This window comes from Falco peregrinus, chromosome 1, assembly GCF_023634155.1.
Source record: "Falco peregrinus isolate bFalPer1 chromosome 1, bFalPer1.pri, whole genome shotgun sequence".
NCBI lineage: Eukaryota > Metazoa > Chordata > Aves > Falconiformes > Falconidae > Falco > Falco peregrinus.
This window is the reverse complement of record NC_073721.1, coordinates 38,601,932-38,619,511: the sequence shown is the minus strand read 5'-3', so window position 1 is coordinate 38,619,511 and position 17,580 is coordinate 38,601,932. Positions and strand designations below refer to the sequence as shown.

Sequence of the window (17,580 nt, the reverse complement as noted above, 5' to 3'; positions counted from 1 at the left end):
GAGATGACATGGCTTGTAACAGGACCCTTCTAAACTCTCAGGACAGGCAGTAGTGAACAAATCCTGAGCCTGAAGCTACCAAAAGCCCCTTGGTAGCAGAACAGCTACTATTTCACCCCTCTCATCCCGTGGGTCTGTGCATTTCCTATCTGTGCAGGTGGGTCCAGCTTTGAGGTCAGGTGAAGATCCTGCCAGAACTGCCAGGCTACAGATTTTACAAGGTCTCTGCATTAAGGCAGGGCACATCACAAGGATCCAAAGGTTTACTCCACCTGAAAGCTCACTTCAGGTCTCATTCTGCCACCCATCAGCCAGCTCAATGAACTCAGGCACTGGCAATTATCTCATCAATTGCTGCTTCCCTAAGAGTTAACGCTCACAGAGATCATGTGGTTGTGTTTGCTGTGAGATTACTTGCAGTACCAAAGCATACTCATTTGCAGCTAGCTTGGCTATCTCTCTTCTAAACCATAGTTCCAGTTCAATCATACAACTATAATTCATTTACCTGTCTAGGTGCAAATATTCAGACCAGAGGAATTTGATGGCACTAAAGCAGTACTGCAAACATGCCAGAGTTTCTGATCAGTAACTGTTACCAGTCCAAATAAAACAAAGTGACACCACAGCCCAGGTTGCTTCTCCTCCTGTCCTTTTAGATGTGTTTTATCATTGAGAATAAATACAGTATTTCAGTAAAGCCTAAGTATATAACAAATGGTACAAAAAGGGAGTTTTGGATCTTGCTTTGTCTTGTGTGCCAGAGCAAAGACAACAAAAGTTTTTGGCTCTTGGACCTGGGAAACAGGTACGAAGCTTCAGGTTTTAGGGGGAAAATGATGAATAGGGGACATCTACACAGCGTGGTCCAAGGTTCAGAAAGGTCATTGCTCACACTTCTACAGCACTTCTCAGGGAACAACACATGTGAAGGAGGAAACCCAGATGCTCTAGGGTTGACTCTTTTTCCAGAAATAGAGTTTGAGGAAGCCAGCAACGCCTAGCACCTCTTCCTCGGGAGCATGGCGGAGGAAGGAGAGGAGCTGTCCAGCTCCGAGAAGCCCTCCTCTTCCTGGCACCTTGTCCCTTCCCTACTCTCCCTGGTGAAACAAACCACAACCCATTTCTTCATTTATTGGTGTATTAAGATTCATTAAGTGAGTAAATGTTCCAGACCACTTTTAAAATCTGCATTATTTCCCTCTCCGGAATTTATTCCCTAGGATAAGTTTCCTGCATTGCCACTCCTCTAAAGTGAAAAGCGCACGATGGGGATTCTGCCTTGATACTTTCTGTCCTCTTTCTTAGAGGATCTATTTGCTTGTGATGTTGATGTATTCAGTCACCACAACGACAGCGGAAAATTGCTCTCCTGAAATTCAGAAAGATTTGTTCCTTACCTATGTTCATTTTTTGGCTTCCAGCTTGAGCTGTTTCTCCTGACTCAGTTCCTGCCATTCAGTGAAGTGAGTTCAGGGTGCTTTCGGCAGACATGAGGTCTGTTCTGAAGCGAGCTTGATGACCTGAACAGAAAGTAACATACAATATAAGTGGCTGGTGCCCCAATAAAGGAATGGTTATACCACAGACCCCACAGAAATAGAAGGTGGGGAGGGAAAAAGAAAGCTAAGCCATACTCATACCAGTGAAGTTAGATGTCAAACACAGAACGGTGGTCTCCTTAGGACCTGAATCATCCAGTTCTGAAAACATGCCTCTTGAGGGAAAGTCAGGTCAACTCCTGCTCTGACCTAGCCTCTGAAAAAAATGCTTTTCATCAGCTACACAGCCTATGGAGCCCTCTCTCAGCTCGGTCACCTGCACTAGCTGAAGCTAAACCCTATGAATATACCCACAAATATTGTGTACTGGTTTGCTGTTACTCACCACATTGCTACAACAACACAGCATAACATGAAAAAAAACAAATTTGACTGGGCTAGGAAAGACTACCTGTTTTGCTACACTTGCATTCTTAGACAGACACCTGTCAGTTCACATCTCCACCCATATCTTATGAAATGACCCCTCTTTGAAAGGCAGAAATTATGGGAAAACCATGACCAAGTTCTTGGAAGCAGAAGATTGCTCAGGGGTGAGGGAAGTGCAAATTGCTTTGGAGAGGATGAGTTTAGCCCCTGCTGTGAGCCCCCTGTCCTAAGAGATGCCAGCTGCCTCTAGGGATGCACCGGGCTGGCCCCTAATGTCCTGTGTTTCAGCTGGAGGCGGCTCTCTGAACACACATTCGTCGCCTCAAGCAGACATCCTGGCCCAATACCCCCTCCCAGTGGGCTGTTTAACTCACACCTGAATCTAGTTACTAAACTATTAATTAATAAATCATTAGCGCTTCTCTCGTTATGGGTCGCACCGTATGAACAAAATACACCACGCACGTTCATTTCTTTAGGTGTATTTCAAGTCACTCATCTCGTAGCACTCACGCACATTTTTATTTTTTGAATGCCCCTGAGAGGTTGCTGCCTGCCGCGGGGACCCCGAGGAGCCCCTTCCACCAATCCCACCCCCAACGAAGCTGGTGGCTTGCCAACTCCCCTCGCCCTCGAAACGTTTTAAAATCCCCCCCCCCCCCCCCAGCCCTGAGTCAGGTCCGCGGCCGTGCCCGCACGGCGGTGAGCGCCCCCGGTCCCGCCCCAGGTCCCGGCGGGCGCGGCCCCGCCCCGGGGCGGCAGCAGCGGGCACAGCCCCGCCTCGGCACGGCCTTTATAGCGGCCGCCGGCACCCGCACCAGCACCAGCGGCTGCGCCTGCTTCTGCCTCCGAGCCTGCCCGCCGCGCTCCTCCGCCGGTAAGTGCCGTGCCCTCCAGCCCGGTTCCGGGAGAAGCCGCTAGCTCTCGGTCGCACGGGATGCCGCGGTCGCTTTTGTAAATGGATCGCAAACAAGAGATCTGTGCTGCGCTGTGCCGTCTGCACGAGAAATCGGCGGCGCTGGTGCTGCTAAGGCTGGGCCTGGGAAACTCGTTAGAGTTGCAAATGACAGGTTTGCAGAGCTGCCAGATATGCTAAAAATTATGTTAATATGAATAATGTTTAAGGGAAAATGTATCTGCTGATAGCACAGTTGAATCTGAGGAGGGTGCATGTCCAAGTATCTGAGGTAGGATTTGCTTTCTTGCATTATGAAACCTCCTTGTAAGTAAAGGATACATCTGGAGTAGTGTTTTGGTCTGGGTCATGTCAGCTCTTTTTCAAACAAATCCAGTGATCTTTTGTATTCCCCATGTTTTGGATCTTACCACTGAATGGCCTTAGAGTACTGGGGCTGTATTTTTTTCCGAATAAAACTGAACTGGGAAATGCACTCCAAGTATCAGCAGGCATTCAATCTGCAGGACCAGACATAAGCTAGGGCGATGTGGAAACCTCTGAAGCAGGTACAGTGTGGAGCAGGTCTTTAGCATCAACTGGGTTCCGCATACCCTCTCCTACTGCAATGCATGACTTGCTGATGTAAATTAAGTTTCACATGAAACCTTTTTTAAAAAAACAAGTTTTCTAGAACTGAGAACAGTTTAAAAGAAATGATCCCATGACTTGCATTGCAATAAAGAAAAAGACATACCAGTACTTTACAGCTTTCTTCCCCCATCATTTTTACAAGTTATTTTTTAAGAGTTACGCTTGTGAAGACTGCTGTACGTGCTTGGCTGCAAGATCTAGCTGTGTATAAGAAATCAAGACTGAATATGTCCTAAGCCTCTCTACCACTGTAAATAAGGGAGGTAACATCAAGACTAGACTTGCAGGAGTTTGCAGTGGTCAGAGGCACTCAGTGAGGTGGCTAGGCTGATGCAAACGCCTAGCCTCAACAAGGTGCAGTCAGCAACTACAGAGGTAATGGAAAACAGAGGCTTCCCTTTCATACCCTAAATGCAGATGTTCAGTGCTTTTGTTGCATGGTAGTAATAAATTAAATAGGTACAAACAGCTGGACAGCAACTAAAACCATCTGCCAGTTCCTTAATGGTGTGAGTCCATGCTGCAGAAACTGAGTATGGATTTTTCTGATTTCCTTCCCTCTGCTTCATTTAAACTGGTTGTATTGCTAAAAGTAAAAAAAAAAAAACCCAATAAAAAACCCCACACACACAAAAAACCAAACCACCACAACAAACTTCAAACTATAATCTCTAACTTATTATATGGAAATAATAAGCAGATATTCCACAGCAAGTCAATGGTTAATTCTTCTGTCAATAGTGTTGTGACTTATTTTTGAAGACAGTAGAAGCAAGAAAGCTGACACTGCAAACTACAACATAACACTAAGTTCTTCTTATTTTCAGAAACAAAATAATACCGATAGAGGAACGAACTGAGAAGCTAACTAACAACATGAAGTTATTCATCTTCCTCACAGTAACCCTGGGCACACTTGCCACTGGACTAGATTCTGTAAGTTTTGAAATGGCGTGGGGGGGGGGGGGGGCGGTGGGGTGGTGTCACTTGGAACCACTTGTGGCTTGGATTATATGTCTGCTTTGGACAGTGTAGGCTCTTGAATTGAATTCTCCTTTTTGCTGCCTTTGCACGTACATCTGTTCCACATACACCTCCAAGAAACATGTTTTTGAACCCTTTGAGTTTTCTTTTGATTCTGTTCCACCCTAAGATGTCTGCTCGCATTCAAATAGTGAAGATATGCCATAATGAAGAAGTCTAGCTTTTCTGTTTTTGTCTTAATGGGATTTAGACCTGGACACTGAGCACCAAATGCTCACTGGTCTTTCACAGAGGTGGATATTGGACATTAACTAAATTTCCACCTCCCCCTACTTGAAAGTGTGACACTAAAAAAGGAGCAACAGATAAAAATCTGAATATTTTTTACTAACAACTTGTATGATAGTTTGTCAGCAGAGCCATTCACCAGCACTGTTAATTGTTCTAGCTCAGACAAGCACACTTGACCTCTGGGAAAGGTATACCAAAAGCTTTATCTCATTTAATTCCACAGAGAAAGAAATACCCAGCCTGGAAAGCAAAGGCAGGACTTGAAGTACAGGGCAAGAATCTGTTGCATAAATCTACTGGCTTTTATTCCACAGTACAAATGTGAAGGTCACCAAAATAAGAGGCAGCTGGAGGATACTGCATCTTTGCTGCACTGCTTAGTGGCTGGGAGGTGGAGAGGGAGAAGTTCACTTCCCTGTTTTAGGGACACTTGCCACTGAGTGACACTTAGGTCCTTACAGCAGCAATAACTGCAATGTTGACCTGATGCAGCAGACCAGCTTGGTGGGGCTTTTCTGAGATTTTTCTGGTTTGATGTTTTTTTCCAAACCAAGCAGAATGGGGAGCCATTCTGCTTTGCTCAAGTAGGGTGCCACTTATCATTCACATCATCATTCCACAGCTGGTTCAGCTGGTAACTACATGCAAAAAACTGTTAAAGGTATGCAGTGGAGAACAGAGCTTGGGCCCATAAAAGATAATCAAATCACATAAAAGAATCTGTTTTCCTAAAATACTTTTTTCTTTTCCTTTAGGCTTATAGCAAGAAGCACTACAAATTGCCATATAAACACAGATCATATCACAAAGGTAAATATCTGCCTGTTCTGCTTGAACCTAAAAAGAACTTGATCCTGTAATTACATCTTCATACAAGAAGGAAGACTCTTAATGATGCTTAAACACCTAAAATTTAGTTCGCAATTACATTTCACTTCATCATTCAATGTTTTGTCTCTAATTAGTGATGCCTTTTACTTGCAGAATGCCATTGTTTGAATGGAGGAACCTGCATTACCTATTACCTCTTCAGGGGAATTATCCGTTGCATATGCCCAGAAGGATACACTGGGACTCACTGTGAACTAGGTAGGGTATCTATTTTCCTTAATCCTAGCTTAATTGATTGAAAAGATCTAATGAATATGAAATGCTAAGTGAAAGTATTACCTATAAACACATGACTAGATATCCTTTAGCATTTTATGCTAACAGACTAAGTGAGGAGAAACAACTAAATATTGGCACAAAAGCAGGATCTCTTAATTTTTTGTGTCCCTACCACCTCACTGATGTTGCCTACCTCACAAGCACTTTAGTTAGATGTGAAAAAAGTGAACTTATTTGGGAGTGTTCAGGAACAGAACTGATTATATTGTCAAGTACACTGAAACTACTAAAGAAAATAAGCATGCTTTAAAGCATAAGATACTTGATGCTCAAAATACATATTGAAAAATTTTAATAAGAATACATTATCACTCAATATTTTGCATCATCTGTTTTCAAGTGTAATGCATGAACTTCTTTCTCATTGGAAGAATCAATGCAGAATATTTACTGTCTCAATAATATACATATTATAAACAAGAATATGCTGCTAACAAAACACTTTTCTCAGATGTTGACAGCATGTGCTACACTGAGGATGGGGAGGACTACAGAGGAATGGCAACAGAAGATGAGTGTCTGCCATGGGACCTTCCCTCTGTAATCAGGAGGGCTCCCTTCCATGCTCACTTGAAGAATGCTTTGCAGCTTGGACTGGGAAAGCACAGCTACTGCAGGTAAGAAAAACATCAGTTTCCTGGGATGACTTCTATTGTCACAGCCCCAGAAGCACCTCAAGTGATAATCTAATAAAACACTTACTATCAGAGAGGTGAATTTTGACTAAAATCTGGAATGTAACTCTGAAGTATTTAGTGTTCTTGCTTACCACCGAAGCTGATTGTACTGCAAAATTCCCTGTACTGAAACAGCAATAGTTAATTAGTTTCTCTGGCATATCTTGCAACAGAACACTTCTGGCTTTTCAGGACAGTTAGAATTCTAAGACACTATCACGTTTTAAAAAACTGCCTTTATGAAAAGAACACTTCCTTTATCTTCTAGAAACCCAAATGGAAGGAGCAAGCCCTGGTGTTACACCAAAAAGAGATTCACCATTCGAGAAACACCCTGCAACATGGACAAGTGTGGTAAGTAATATCAGCCTCAATACAACTGATTATTTTTTTAATAGCACAAGGTTGATTCTTAGTTGTAAGAATATCTGAACAAAATTTCTCCTTCCATAGGACCTGCATGTGGTCAAAGGAGCATCAGCAAGTACTTCAAGATTGTTGGTGGAAGCCAGGCAGAGGTTGAGTCTCAGCCTTGGATAGCTGGCATCTTCCAGACTAGAAGGGGCACTGACCAATTCCTGTGTGGTGGCAGCCTCATTGACCCCTGCTGGGTGCTTACAGCAGCACACTGTTTTCATGACCCGTAAGTTTAGTTCTGCATCCTTCTTACTTGCAACTTCCTTGTGACTTCTTTGTGTGACGCTTGCTGAACAACCCTTCAAAGTGTAGCATAGTAAGAATGTGCTTTTGATTGAGTAAAACAAGACGACAGCCATAAACATTAAGCCTGTGGGAGTCCAAGTCTAGCAGAAGGAGCTAGCAAGATACAAATGTCTTGGTGGATTATGCAATTTAAACAAATTTAGCCAAAATTGGAGCCAGGGTTTCATTTCACCTTAGCTGTTTGCAAAACAAAAATTGTGCTGAAAGGTGACAAGCTGTTGAGCAATACATTTATAAGTGGTTTTTGTCATCTTTCCTTCAGAAAACTGATCCTCCTGACCTCCTGCAGAGGATTCTCATTGCCAATGTCTGGCATTGGTAGCAGCTAGCTAGGGGTGCATTTCAAAATGCCTGAATGCCTGTCTTAATCCCTTCAAATGGAAAATCAGGATGATTTCCTTTAATGTATCAATTTTAAAGCTGACTAAATTTTGCTTTTTCTTGTCAGCATTAAACACAAAAAACCCTGGGACTGGATCTAAACTGTTTGACCCCTCTCTCAAAAACTGGTAGTCTTGATGAATCTCTTTACTCTCGCTCAGGTCAAACCCACTAGACAAATCCAGGTACAAAGTCTACCTTGGAAAGTCCATGCTGAACGTTACTGATGATAATGAACAAGTATTCATGGTTGATGACATCATTTCTCACCCAGAATTTACAGATGAGACAGGTGGCAATGACAATGATATTGGTAAGTGTCATCTTAATATGAGCCTTTTAAACACTGAGGATAGGTGAAGGCTACATATTTGAGGGCATACATCTTCTAAAAGTAGAACCAGAGATGAGATAAAGGGGAGCAGGAACTAGGTAACTAGGTATTTCTGAGAACTAGGCCTATGCTAAACAAGGTTTTTCTACTTGTATAAACTTTGTGGTACATCAGATGCATTACCTGGCACACAGTCAACTATAAGCCTGTCTTATCTCTGGACCTGTACAAGGCATGGCTTTACCATAAGCACTGGTGGCAGCATCCCACTGCTACCATCTTACAGTGTTATCTCTGTAGACAGAGTATGTATAGTAAATGGAGGAAAAAAATGCATGCACAGTATGTTTCATCATAGTAGGGGAATGTTATACTGGGTACCACATTAGCCAAAGTTATCCTGAAATAAGAATTAATCCAGATTTCTGTAAATCTGTCTGGCCAATCCCTAAACTAAGAAAATCAGGAGGTGGGTTTTTGCAACTTGGACAGAACAGACTTGTCACTTGCATTCAACACTTGGGACTCTACCACTCCTTCAAAATTCCTGCTACTAAGGGAAAAAGACTCAAAGAATAGCTTCATAAGCCCTTCTGGTGAGAAGTTGAGTTTAAACTGCCCCCTCTTCAGCAGAGCAGCGGATGCCACCCTCTACAGTTGTTCAGGAAGTTGAGGTTTTAAAACACCTGAAGATACACTTGCAGAATAATTTTCTCTGAGCTATTGGGCTGTATCCTTCCAGGAAGGAAGTTCAAGTTGGGACATTTGCCAGTTTTAGTGCTGGGAAATTAATTTTGTTGTTACTAAATAATGACCTAGTGTCATTCCAAAAGGAATGAGAGAACTTGTATGTAACCAGAACTAAATGTAATTACAACTATTCCCATTAAGTGTACCAAATACTACTATTGTCAGATAACTTAAGGGGGGGAAAACTTTGCTTACAAATCTAAGTATCTTCTCTCTCTTGTTTCTCAGCTTTGATAAGGATAAGAACATCTACTGGGCAGTGTGCAGTAGAATCCAAATATGTCAGAACAGTCTGCTTGCCAGAGAAGAACCTTGACTTACAAGAGCACACCCGGTGTGAAATATCTGGCTATGGGAAACAAGATCTTTGTAAGTGAATAACTTCTCTTTCCAACGTTGTACTTCCAAAATGTGGGAACTGGATGTTATTTATACCATGATCTGCCAAGGATTAAAAAAAATATTTCATTCTATTATTCCATGTACTTCCTGTGCTTCCCTAAGGTGATCTTTGCCGTCATCTTCTCCAGCTGTCAGTGGCATTTTTCCTATCTGATGTTTCTCACACTTGTTAAGCATGCAAAGTAAGCCAAGATGCAAACCACAGCAATTTATTCATTCCTGATGTGATAAGGAGTAAAAAAAATTAAGCTGTTAAGGATTAACCAATAATTGTGCAGAGCTTCCTTCAAAAACTATCAAACTCTTTCTCTCTAAAACCAAATGCAAACTATAAAGCTCAGTAACGCTTGTTTTTTCTCTTTAAAACCTCTTCCTTAACAGCAAAATTGAGGCAGTACTGCATAAGGTGGAAGTAAGCGCCTCAAATCAGATCTGGAAGGGTTATGCTAATTTTAAGTGCTGAATGTGTGCATTATGGTTTGTTTGGTTGGTTTTGTCCTGGATGGTGAAAATAGTTAAATACTCTTTTGTTTGCAGATGACTATTCTTATGCTCAAAGACTGATGTCAGCCACTGTAAACTTAATATCACAGAGAAAATGCAAATATCAATACTATGATGATGTCAGAGTTACTGACAACATGGTCTGTGCTGGAGATCCCACATGGATGACTGATGCATGCAAGGTAAAACTGGTTTGTTCTATATTCTGTATAATTTTAAATGCATAGACACTATATGAATTGGGTAGTGGCAACTTGTCATCCTACTAGTCAGAAGAGGCTGTGTTTGTGTAGCAGGAATTTAGTACGTTCAGTAGTGTGGCTAAACACATGGAAGAAGGCTGGGACATAGTTAGGTGTTACCCCCTCCTCCAGACCCTCCTTTGGAGGTGCAAGAAGTGCAGTAGCTCAGCCACTGTTATTCCTCAAGGCCTTATTTACAATCAATCCATTCAAGCAATGGCTGGTAGGTATGCATCAGTTCCAGTCTCAGCCTGCACTTCCTTAACGCTAACTATAGCTCAGCGAAGGGATAAAAGTAGACTTGGGGGCACACTGACCCCCACCCCCCCCAGTTTTCTCAAAACTAGATCTACTTCCCTGCACTCTTACTGGGCAGAGTGATTGTGAGCCACTGAAAAGAACAAGTGTTGTCATTAAGTTTACAAGTACCTTACAGACAGGGAGGCAATTGATTCTGTAAGGAACTGGGTGTGTTGGCTTTGACCTTGTAATCACTAGCCTAGTATCTGTGACTATAAACTTAAGATGTTGTGTGCAAAGTAACTATTCTCTCTGTGCCCTGCTAGGGGGCATCTAGAGAACTCCTTACCTGACAGACTGTTCAAGTCACAGCAGATGCTGAACCTTCTGCTCCATCTATGCATTGTTCTCAAAAATCAAAACTTTAGCTCATAGGTATTTACTAGCTTTTTTCACTCTAAAAAACCTAATCATAACATGCTCCCTGTTACAAACTCTCCAATATGCAGAAAATGGTCTAATATGCTCTTTCTGTTGTCAGGGAGATTCCGGTGGCCCCATGGTCTGTGAGCACAATGGCAGGATGATACTTTATGGGATTGTCAGCTGGGGAGATGGCTGTGCAAGGGAAAACAAGCCTGGTGTTTACACTAGAGTTACTCGATACCTTAACTGGATTGACTCCAATATGAATGCAGTTACTACCAAGAATCGTTTTGTTCCTGAACCAAAGTGACCTTTTGTCTACAGCTGGACTCAAATGCACAAGATTAAGCCTATACTGATGCCAGGACACTGAAGTCCTGAATGACATGAGAGGCTTTTGTTTTAAATGCTTGTGTGGTCTGCCACTCCCATCGGTGCTCCTGAGGCAGAGAGATGGTTGATTATTATCTTACTTACTCTGAATTGCCTGAAAACCACTCAGTGGGAAGCTGAAATATTTAACTCTTAAATGAATATTCCCATGCACGATACTATGCAATATTGTTATCTGTCCACTCTAATTTATGAACCAGCATTGGTCTGGAAGTATTGGTACAGTTTTAACTTATTTGACTCAAGTCTTCATTTTATACATGGCCTGAGTTTAAAATCTTTCCTTATCACACTGAACAATACTAAGATTCAGGTCTTGGAAACCTAACTTGTTAAGACCAGTACTGAGAAGAGTGATCAGGTTTAGCATCAGAAGGTGAAAGAAGCTGAATTGGCATTATTATCACTAATGTGTAAAGGAGGACCAAAGCCTGCTTAGACTGACACAACACTTGGTGTGCAGGGTTCATTGCAACAGACCCAACATGTAGTAACGTCTAAGGATATCACCTGTAGCTGTGTCCGTGTTACAAACTCTTAATGTGTTCCATTTAAGAACTATGCTGCAAGAAGGCAAATGGAAACCTGACTGACTTCCAGGTCCCATTTGAAGGTGTCTGGGTCACTGGAAAGCCTGATTATGTAACCCTTTTCCAGTACCTCTGCACCCAGGAGAGGATTTAAGGACTGTGCACCCACTGAATGCTGCAGGTGCCAAGTCAAAACTTATTGCCATTAATTTTACTGATATTATATGGTAACTGCTTCTTTTTTTCCCCCCAAGACTTATGCTGATTTTATTTTGAAACTTTTTTTTTGTTTTATAGATTTGTGTTATTTCTATGAGGGCTGGAACCTCACCCTTTATTTAATTATTTTTACTGTCTTTAACTTATTGTTTGTATTAAAGATGTTAAAATATCATTAAAGAAAATCCTATTATTCTTATGTGTCTGTTCCTTCTCTCTGCCAAGGGGAAGGGTATGATTTCAAGGAGAGCTGCTATTATTAAGTTCTAATCTGAACCATTAAGTCCCTTGGTAAAACACAAATGTTTGAAGTTTCTGTTTATAAAGCATTTGGGATGAGAAAGTAATGTCTTCTGCTCTGGGCTGGACTGCTAGAGAACTGTGTGTGCAGTACCAAGACACAAAGCATAGGTTCAACAACAGTCATGAGGATACAATATCTGTGCTGTGTGCTTTAGGACTGCCATCTAGTCCTATGGATTAACTGTTTTCAAGTGGTTGCAGAACATTCAGTCAACATGTAAAGCAAAATATCCTATGTAGGCTTCATCTCAAGGGACTAGTTTTAGTGCTCAGGAACTGCTCTGTAACAAGATCCAAATCATGGGGGGGGGGGGGGAGGGGTGGCAGTGAGGGAAGGACCAAGAGATTAGTTTCCACAGTTCACGCTAACTTAGCTAAAAAGCTACTGCATGTGGAAGAATGTGATCAAGCAACACCAGGGAAGGTGCTAAAAGGAAAGCAATAGTTTCATCTTTCCTCAGTACTTCTTTATGGGCACTAATTTTTGAAAAGAAGAATTTGCAGTTGACCTTAAGTACTGCTAAGCAATGTCTCAGTAGAAATTATATCTGAACAGCAATATTTATTTATATGTTTATTTTTTTCTTTAAGAAGTTCAGTTACACCATGCTAAGAACAAAGAAATACTTAAAGCCAACTGCATTTCTAATTCTGGATGAAATGTCACAATTGAACACAAAATAAGTCCTTGCAGACGATACATTCTTTTGTTTGGGCAGACAACAAAGGCAGAGAATATCATCAAGCTCTTCTCTTTTGGGTGGTTAAGGGAACACAGTGAGATCCTAGCATGGCTTCAACATCCTAAAGAGCATGCGCTGCCTGCTTTGATTTTGTTTCTTTTAAGGAAGCTATAAGGCAGGCTGAAGATATTACTATAAACAGTGTTTATAGCAAGTTTACAGAGAAGAGTCTGTATCACAGCATCAAGATGCCATGTATGTGTGTGATGTTTATAACTGTGAAAGTAAAAGGCTTGCATGTACTGTAAGAATATCATGGAAAGTATTAAATGACTTCCTACACTGAGATGGCCATCGAGGAACAAATTAGCAGCCCATCAGCAGGCTAATTTCTGAAGTTAGTAGTCCCATCTACCCTAACCAAGTAACATAGTGAACCAGCAAGGCTCTTGTAGTTCTGGTCAAAAGATCTCAGACTAGCAATTTCGCTTGTCATTTTTTGGCCTATTTTTAAGAGTTCTACCCAAGTGTTTTGTTAGTTATCCATTTCCTCTCACAAATGCAGAATTTGAGGTCAAATTACAGGCCTGCTAGCAAAATTTAACGGATTTTTGTAGACCATATTAACCTTTACTTTCTTATTATAGTTCATTTAATAATTCAGGAAAAAATATGCAAATGTGTATGTGCAATCATTCCTTACAGAGCTCTCATACAAACCTTTTGGTCTCAGTCACTACCTGTTTAATGATGAATGACTACAGATTTCAGAAACATTTCAGAAAAGTCTTGAGCAAGATATTTGTTATGACCTACAAGCAGTGCTCTGGCCACAAAGGAGCAGAATTGGCTCTTTTGAAAAAGTACTCATAATAACATTTTGGTCAAATATTTTTTTTTCAAGTTATACACACCAAAGGACGTAAAAAGACCTCCAAAGAGACAAACTTATTTTTCCTTTTTTCTGTTGTTTTTTTTTTAGATGAGCTAGCTAAGTTCGACTCATTGTTAGATTGATTGATGTCTTCATCTCTTATCAAGGCAACTGTGAATTCAGAGTTGGTCAGGTACAAATTCAACTATAGCAATCCTTTCAAAAATCAAGGGAAAATGCCTAAACTAAATTCTCTCTTCCCAATAAGCACACTGATATTTGTGAGAAGTATGCTACATCTTGTAGCTTATTGTGGTATGGTACTCAAACCTTACACGTTGATGATGAAATGATAGGAATAAGAATCTTAATGAAGTCTTGCCCTTTAGACTCAAGACTGAAGCATGTAACATGGACTATTTCCAGCTCTGTTATTGTTGAGTTACATGTCTTTATAGTTCTATTTCCCTTCTGTAAAATGGTGGGACAGTACTTCCTTTCTCCCACAGATCTGCCTGAGTATGGTTTGTCAGGAGGATGGAGAGTTGGCAACTGTGTGAATGTACTGTGAGTAACATGCTGACATCCCAGTCTCATACAGGTTCAGCAAGCACTACTTAAACACAAAATGGTTACCGACAACACTGGATCCTGAACGGTTTGCCAATACAATTTGTGGTTGGGATCTGCAAACAGAAATTTATTACTAGAGGTTACCACCATGTGTGGTAGTTATTCAGCAAAAGTATGCTGCTTGTGGGCTGCTGATTCAAGTTTGTGCACAGAAGTAAAATTGCCTTCTTTCTAGAGAACAAATTTGAGATCTCCTGTGAGAGACTGTGAGACTGGAGACCGTGCAAGAAGAGAAGGAAGGCACCTCTTCACTGCTTTTCTAGACCGTAACTAACAGGACAGCCTGATCAGTGTTGCCAGAGAGTATTCTGGGCTCAAAACAATAGTAATATAGTTTTAGACAAAAATGTACTATGTTTTAATCATGTCTTTTGGGATGCTACAGCTTTCTCACTTCAGTATTTATTTCATTCAAACATTTATCAAAGTACTAAAGTCAATGAATTTCCAGCAGGTGGAGAATACAAATAGCTTCAGGGAAATTGCATATTATTATCACTGTAACGAATGGCATGTTAGTAATCACTTTCTATGGGCTTTTTATATGAATAAAGTTAAGACAATTTAAATTTCAACTTACTCCCATTGTTATGAATATAAGTAAGAATGAAAAAAGAGCGATAAACAAAAATTGCCCTCAGGTCTCTGTCATTTTGAAATTCAGAAAGCTCTGGAGACAGTATAAATAAAGACAGTCTTGAGAGCAGAGGAACTTTAGGTGGTGTTTTGGATGTGCAATCTTATTTATTCTTTAGTTTATGTTAGAGAAACTGCCCCAACAAAAATGAGATCTTTAAACAAACATACAACATACATACATCTCTGCTTTGGCTGCTCTAATACTTCATAGACCCTCAATGTTCTCTGCCTGACTTCGGCCCCGCAATTGCACTATCATCTAGCTGGTTAGTTATCAGAGCCTGGGAGAAAGAAGGGCAGAAGATGAGAGCAGTGCAACTTCCCGCAACGAAATCCACAAGAAACATTTTCTTTCCCTGCTTACAGAGAGTGCTGGTGAGGATCAAGAGAAACAGTCTGGAAAACTGCATGGAGCTTGGCAAACACCACTGCAGAATGACAAGAGAGATACTAGAGAGAGGACATTTTTGAAAAATATCAGATATTGGGTGGGTACTAACATACATGCAAGACAAATGTTGATACCATAAATCTGCTTTTAAGCATATTGTTCCTTGATTTCAGATATGTGGCAGGCAACAGAAAGGAGTAGAATGGGAGTCCAACAAATACTTAGAAAAGGCTGAGAGGTAGGCATCAGCCAAAGAGAAGAGATCATACTCTCAGAAGCCTTAGGAGCATAACTAATATGAATTCAAGTCCCTACTTTCCTCCACAGAAGAAACATAATAACCACTGAAGATAAAGCAGTATCTGATGTGTCCAGGGCCTAGGAAGCTGGTTTAACCTGCCAGCTCTAAGAAGGAAGTGATGCATCCCGGACGGACCAACCGCTTACCTTATATGGCTGACGCTTTCCTCATGGATGTGAAACTAAAATGTGACTCACAGCACCTAAAAATAAAACCTGTTTTAAATAAACTAAGTTGTGGGGAAACATGATACACAGTCACCTATCTGTTGCATATGTTGCACCACTTCCACGTGGAATTGTATGCGTGGGAGGATTTTGTTTGTGCAAAAACCTGAGCTAAGAAAGAGCAATATGACTATTTGGTCACCAAGTCTTCAGCTCACTTCTGACACTTAACCAGAGCACTTGCTTTGGGGAAAATGAAAACACAGCTTGTCCATGAAAAGAGAATCAAATCATTCTGCATTCAACAGGCTTGTAATCTGAAGTTTCAGATACCTTTATCTCCAGCCAAAGTAAAAAAACTAAGTGACACACTTGAAACAACACATGTTCATTAAAGAGCAAATCTGGGTTCACACTTGGTCGGGCATACTCCTTCCCACACATTTATACCTAAGGGCAATCTGAGCAGAATTTGGATTGTGTTGTTTAACCTTTTGGCAAGTGAGGGAAGTGGAACTTTAAAAATGCAAGAAATTTATGGAACAAGTGCTATGTACTTCATGCAGAGTAAAATGAGATGTAGACCCACAAGTCAAGCATGAAAACATATGCAGACCCACATAAGCAGCATGTTCAATTCCTGCACATTGTTCTGTAGCTACAGCCAACTGGCTGACTTTCAGATTTAGGCTGCATCTGCCTGGTATGATACAGAGCTGGGAAGGACTGCAGGTATACCAGCATCCGAACAGAATTCAGAATGAGCTTAACAAACCAGAATTATCCAAAATGAACAATCTAATAAAGACAAACAGGAATAACCAAGCGCACAGATGTAGATGAGCAACAACTGGTGTTAGAGCAGATCCAGAGGGCACAGCAGACCACAAGCTGGGTTTAAGTCAACAGTACTCAGTGAAAAAAATGTGCACATACTGACACATACACCAGAGCGCAGTTTGTAAATCGAGGAACTATGCAGATACTCAGCTGTGCCTTGTTTTGAGCATCATTCTTCTTGATGAGAACACAACAATAATAATCAATGGTCTAGAACATGACAAGGAGAAAAGACTGAAAAAACCTGACTGACTTTATCCAGAGAAACAAAATCTACAAGGGACGTTTTCTTCAAAGGGGAAAAGGCTGCAGCAGAGAAGGGAATAAACTGTCCTCTGTGTCTCTGGGAGGTAGGGTGAGAAGCAGTAAGCCTGGCTGTAGGAAGGAAAGCTGAATCAAAGCATTATGAAATTACTCTACTGGTAAGAGTAGTGAAGCATGACAATAAATGGCATTGAGTGGTGCTGAACCTCCTCTGGTGGAATTTGTCAGAACCATTTAGACAGAGATAAACCGGTTGTTTAGGGCTCTTGCAGTGAAACTTGAAGAGATTTTGAGAAATCATCTAATCTCAGGTTCCCTGTTTTATTACGAACTAAATGAACAAGCTCAGTGACTGAGATGACTACATGAAAACACAGACACCGTAGGGACATTTAGGCATAGTATTACACAATTTACCCATCTTTTTTAAAAGTGGCTTTAGAAAAAATGGCCCCTGTGAGAGAAAATGGGGTCTGGATTTCTGAATTAACAATTAAAGGCAAACTTCTTAATGGTAGACTAACAACTGTAAAAATTTTTGAGCAAACCTTTCAGTGACTCTTATCAAAATAATATTCCAGACAGAATTACAATCAAATTAATTGCTTCCATGTCCCACTGGGCAAAATATTTTTGATGAATAACATGTGCAAATGGCAAGAGTGTAAAATTATTATCCCCCATTGGAAAGTGGAAACGTTATTTCTCTACTGAATAACTGGAAAGTGTGGATAACTGG

The 17,580-nt window shown here is 41.0% G+C and overlaps 1 protein-coding gene across 1 annotated transcript; it reads left to right on the top strand.

Annotated features, from left to right (window-relative positions):
- Positions 1-2,691: 2,691 nt before the first annotated feature.
- On the top strand, positions 2,692-11,945 carry PLAU (plasminogen activator, urokinase). The gene is made up of 11 exons (XM_005229745.3): positions 2,692-2,808; positions 4,308-4,416; positions 5,511-5,565; positions 5,740-5,844; positions 6,377-6,542; positions 6,871-6,956; positions 7,056-7,245; positions 7,868-8,019; positions 9,019-9,159; positions 9,730-9,878; positions 10,720-11,945. Exons 2-11 carry the CDS (start codon positions 4,357-4,359, stop codon positions 10,912-10,914), a joined length of 1,299 nt encoding a protein of 432 aa, XP_005229802.1. The 5' UTR covers positions 2,692-2,808; positions 4,308-4,356; the 3' UTR covers positions 10,915-11,945.
- Positions 11,946-17,580: the final 5,635 nt, after the last annotated feature.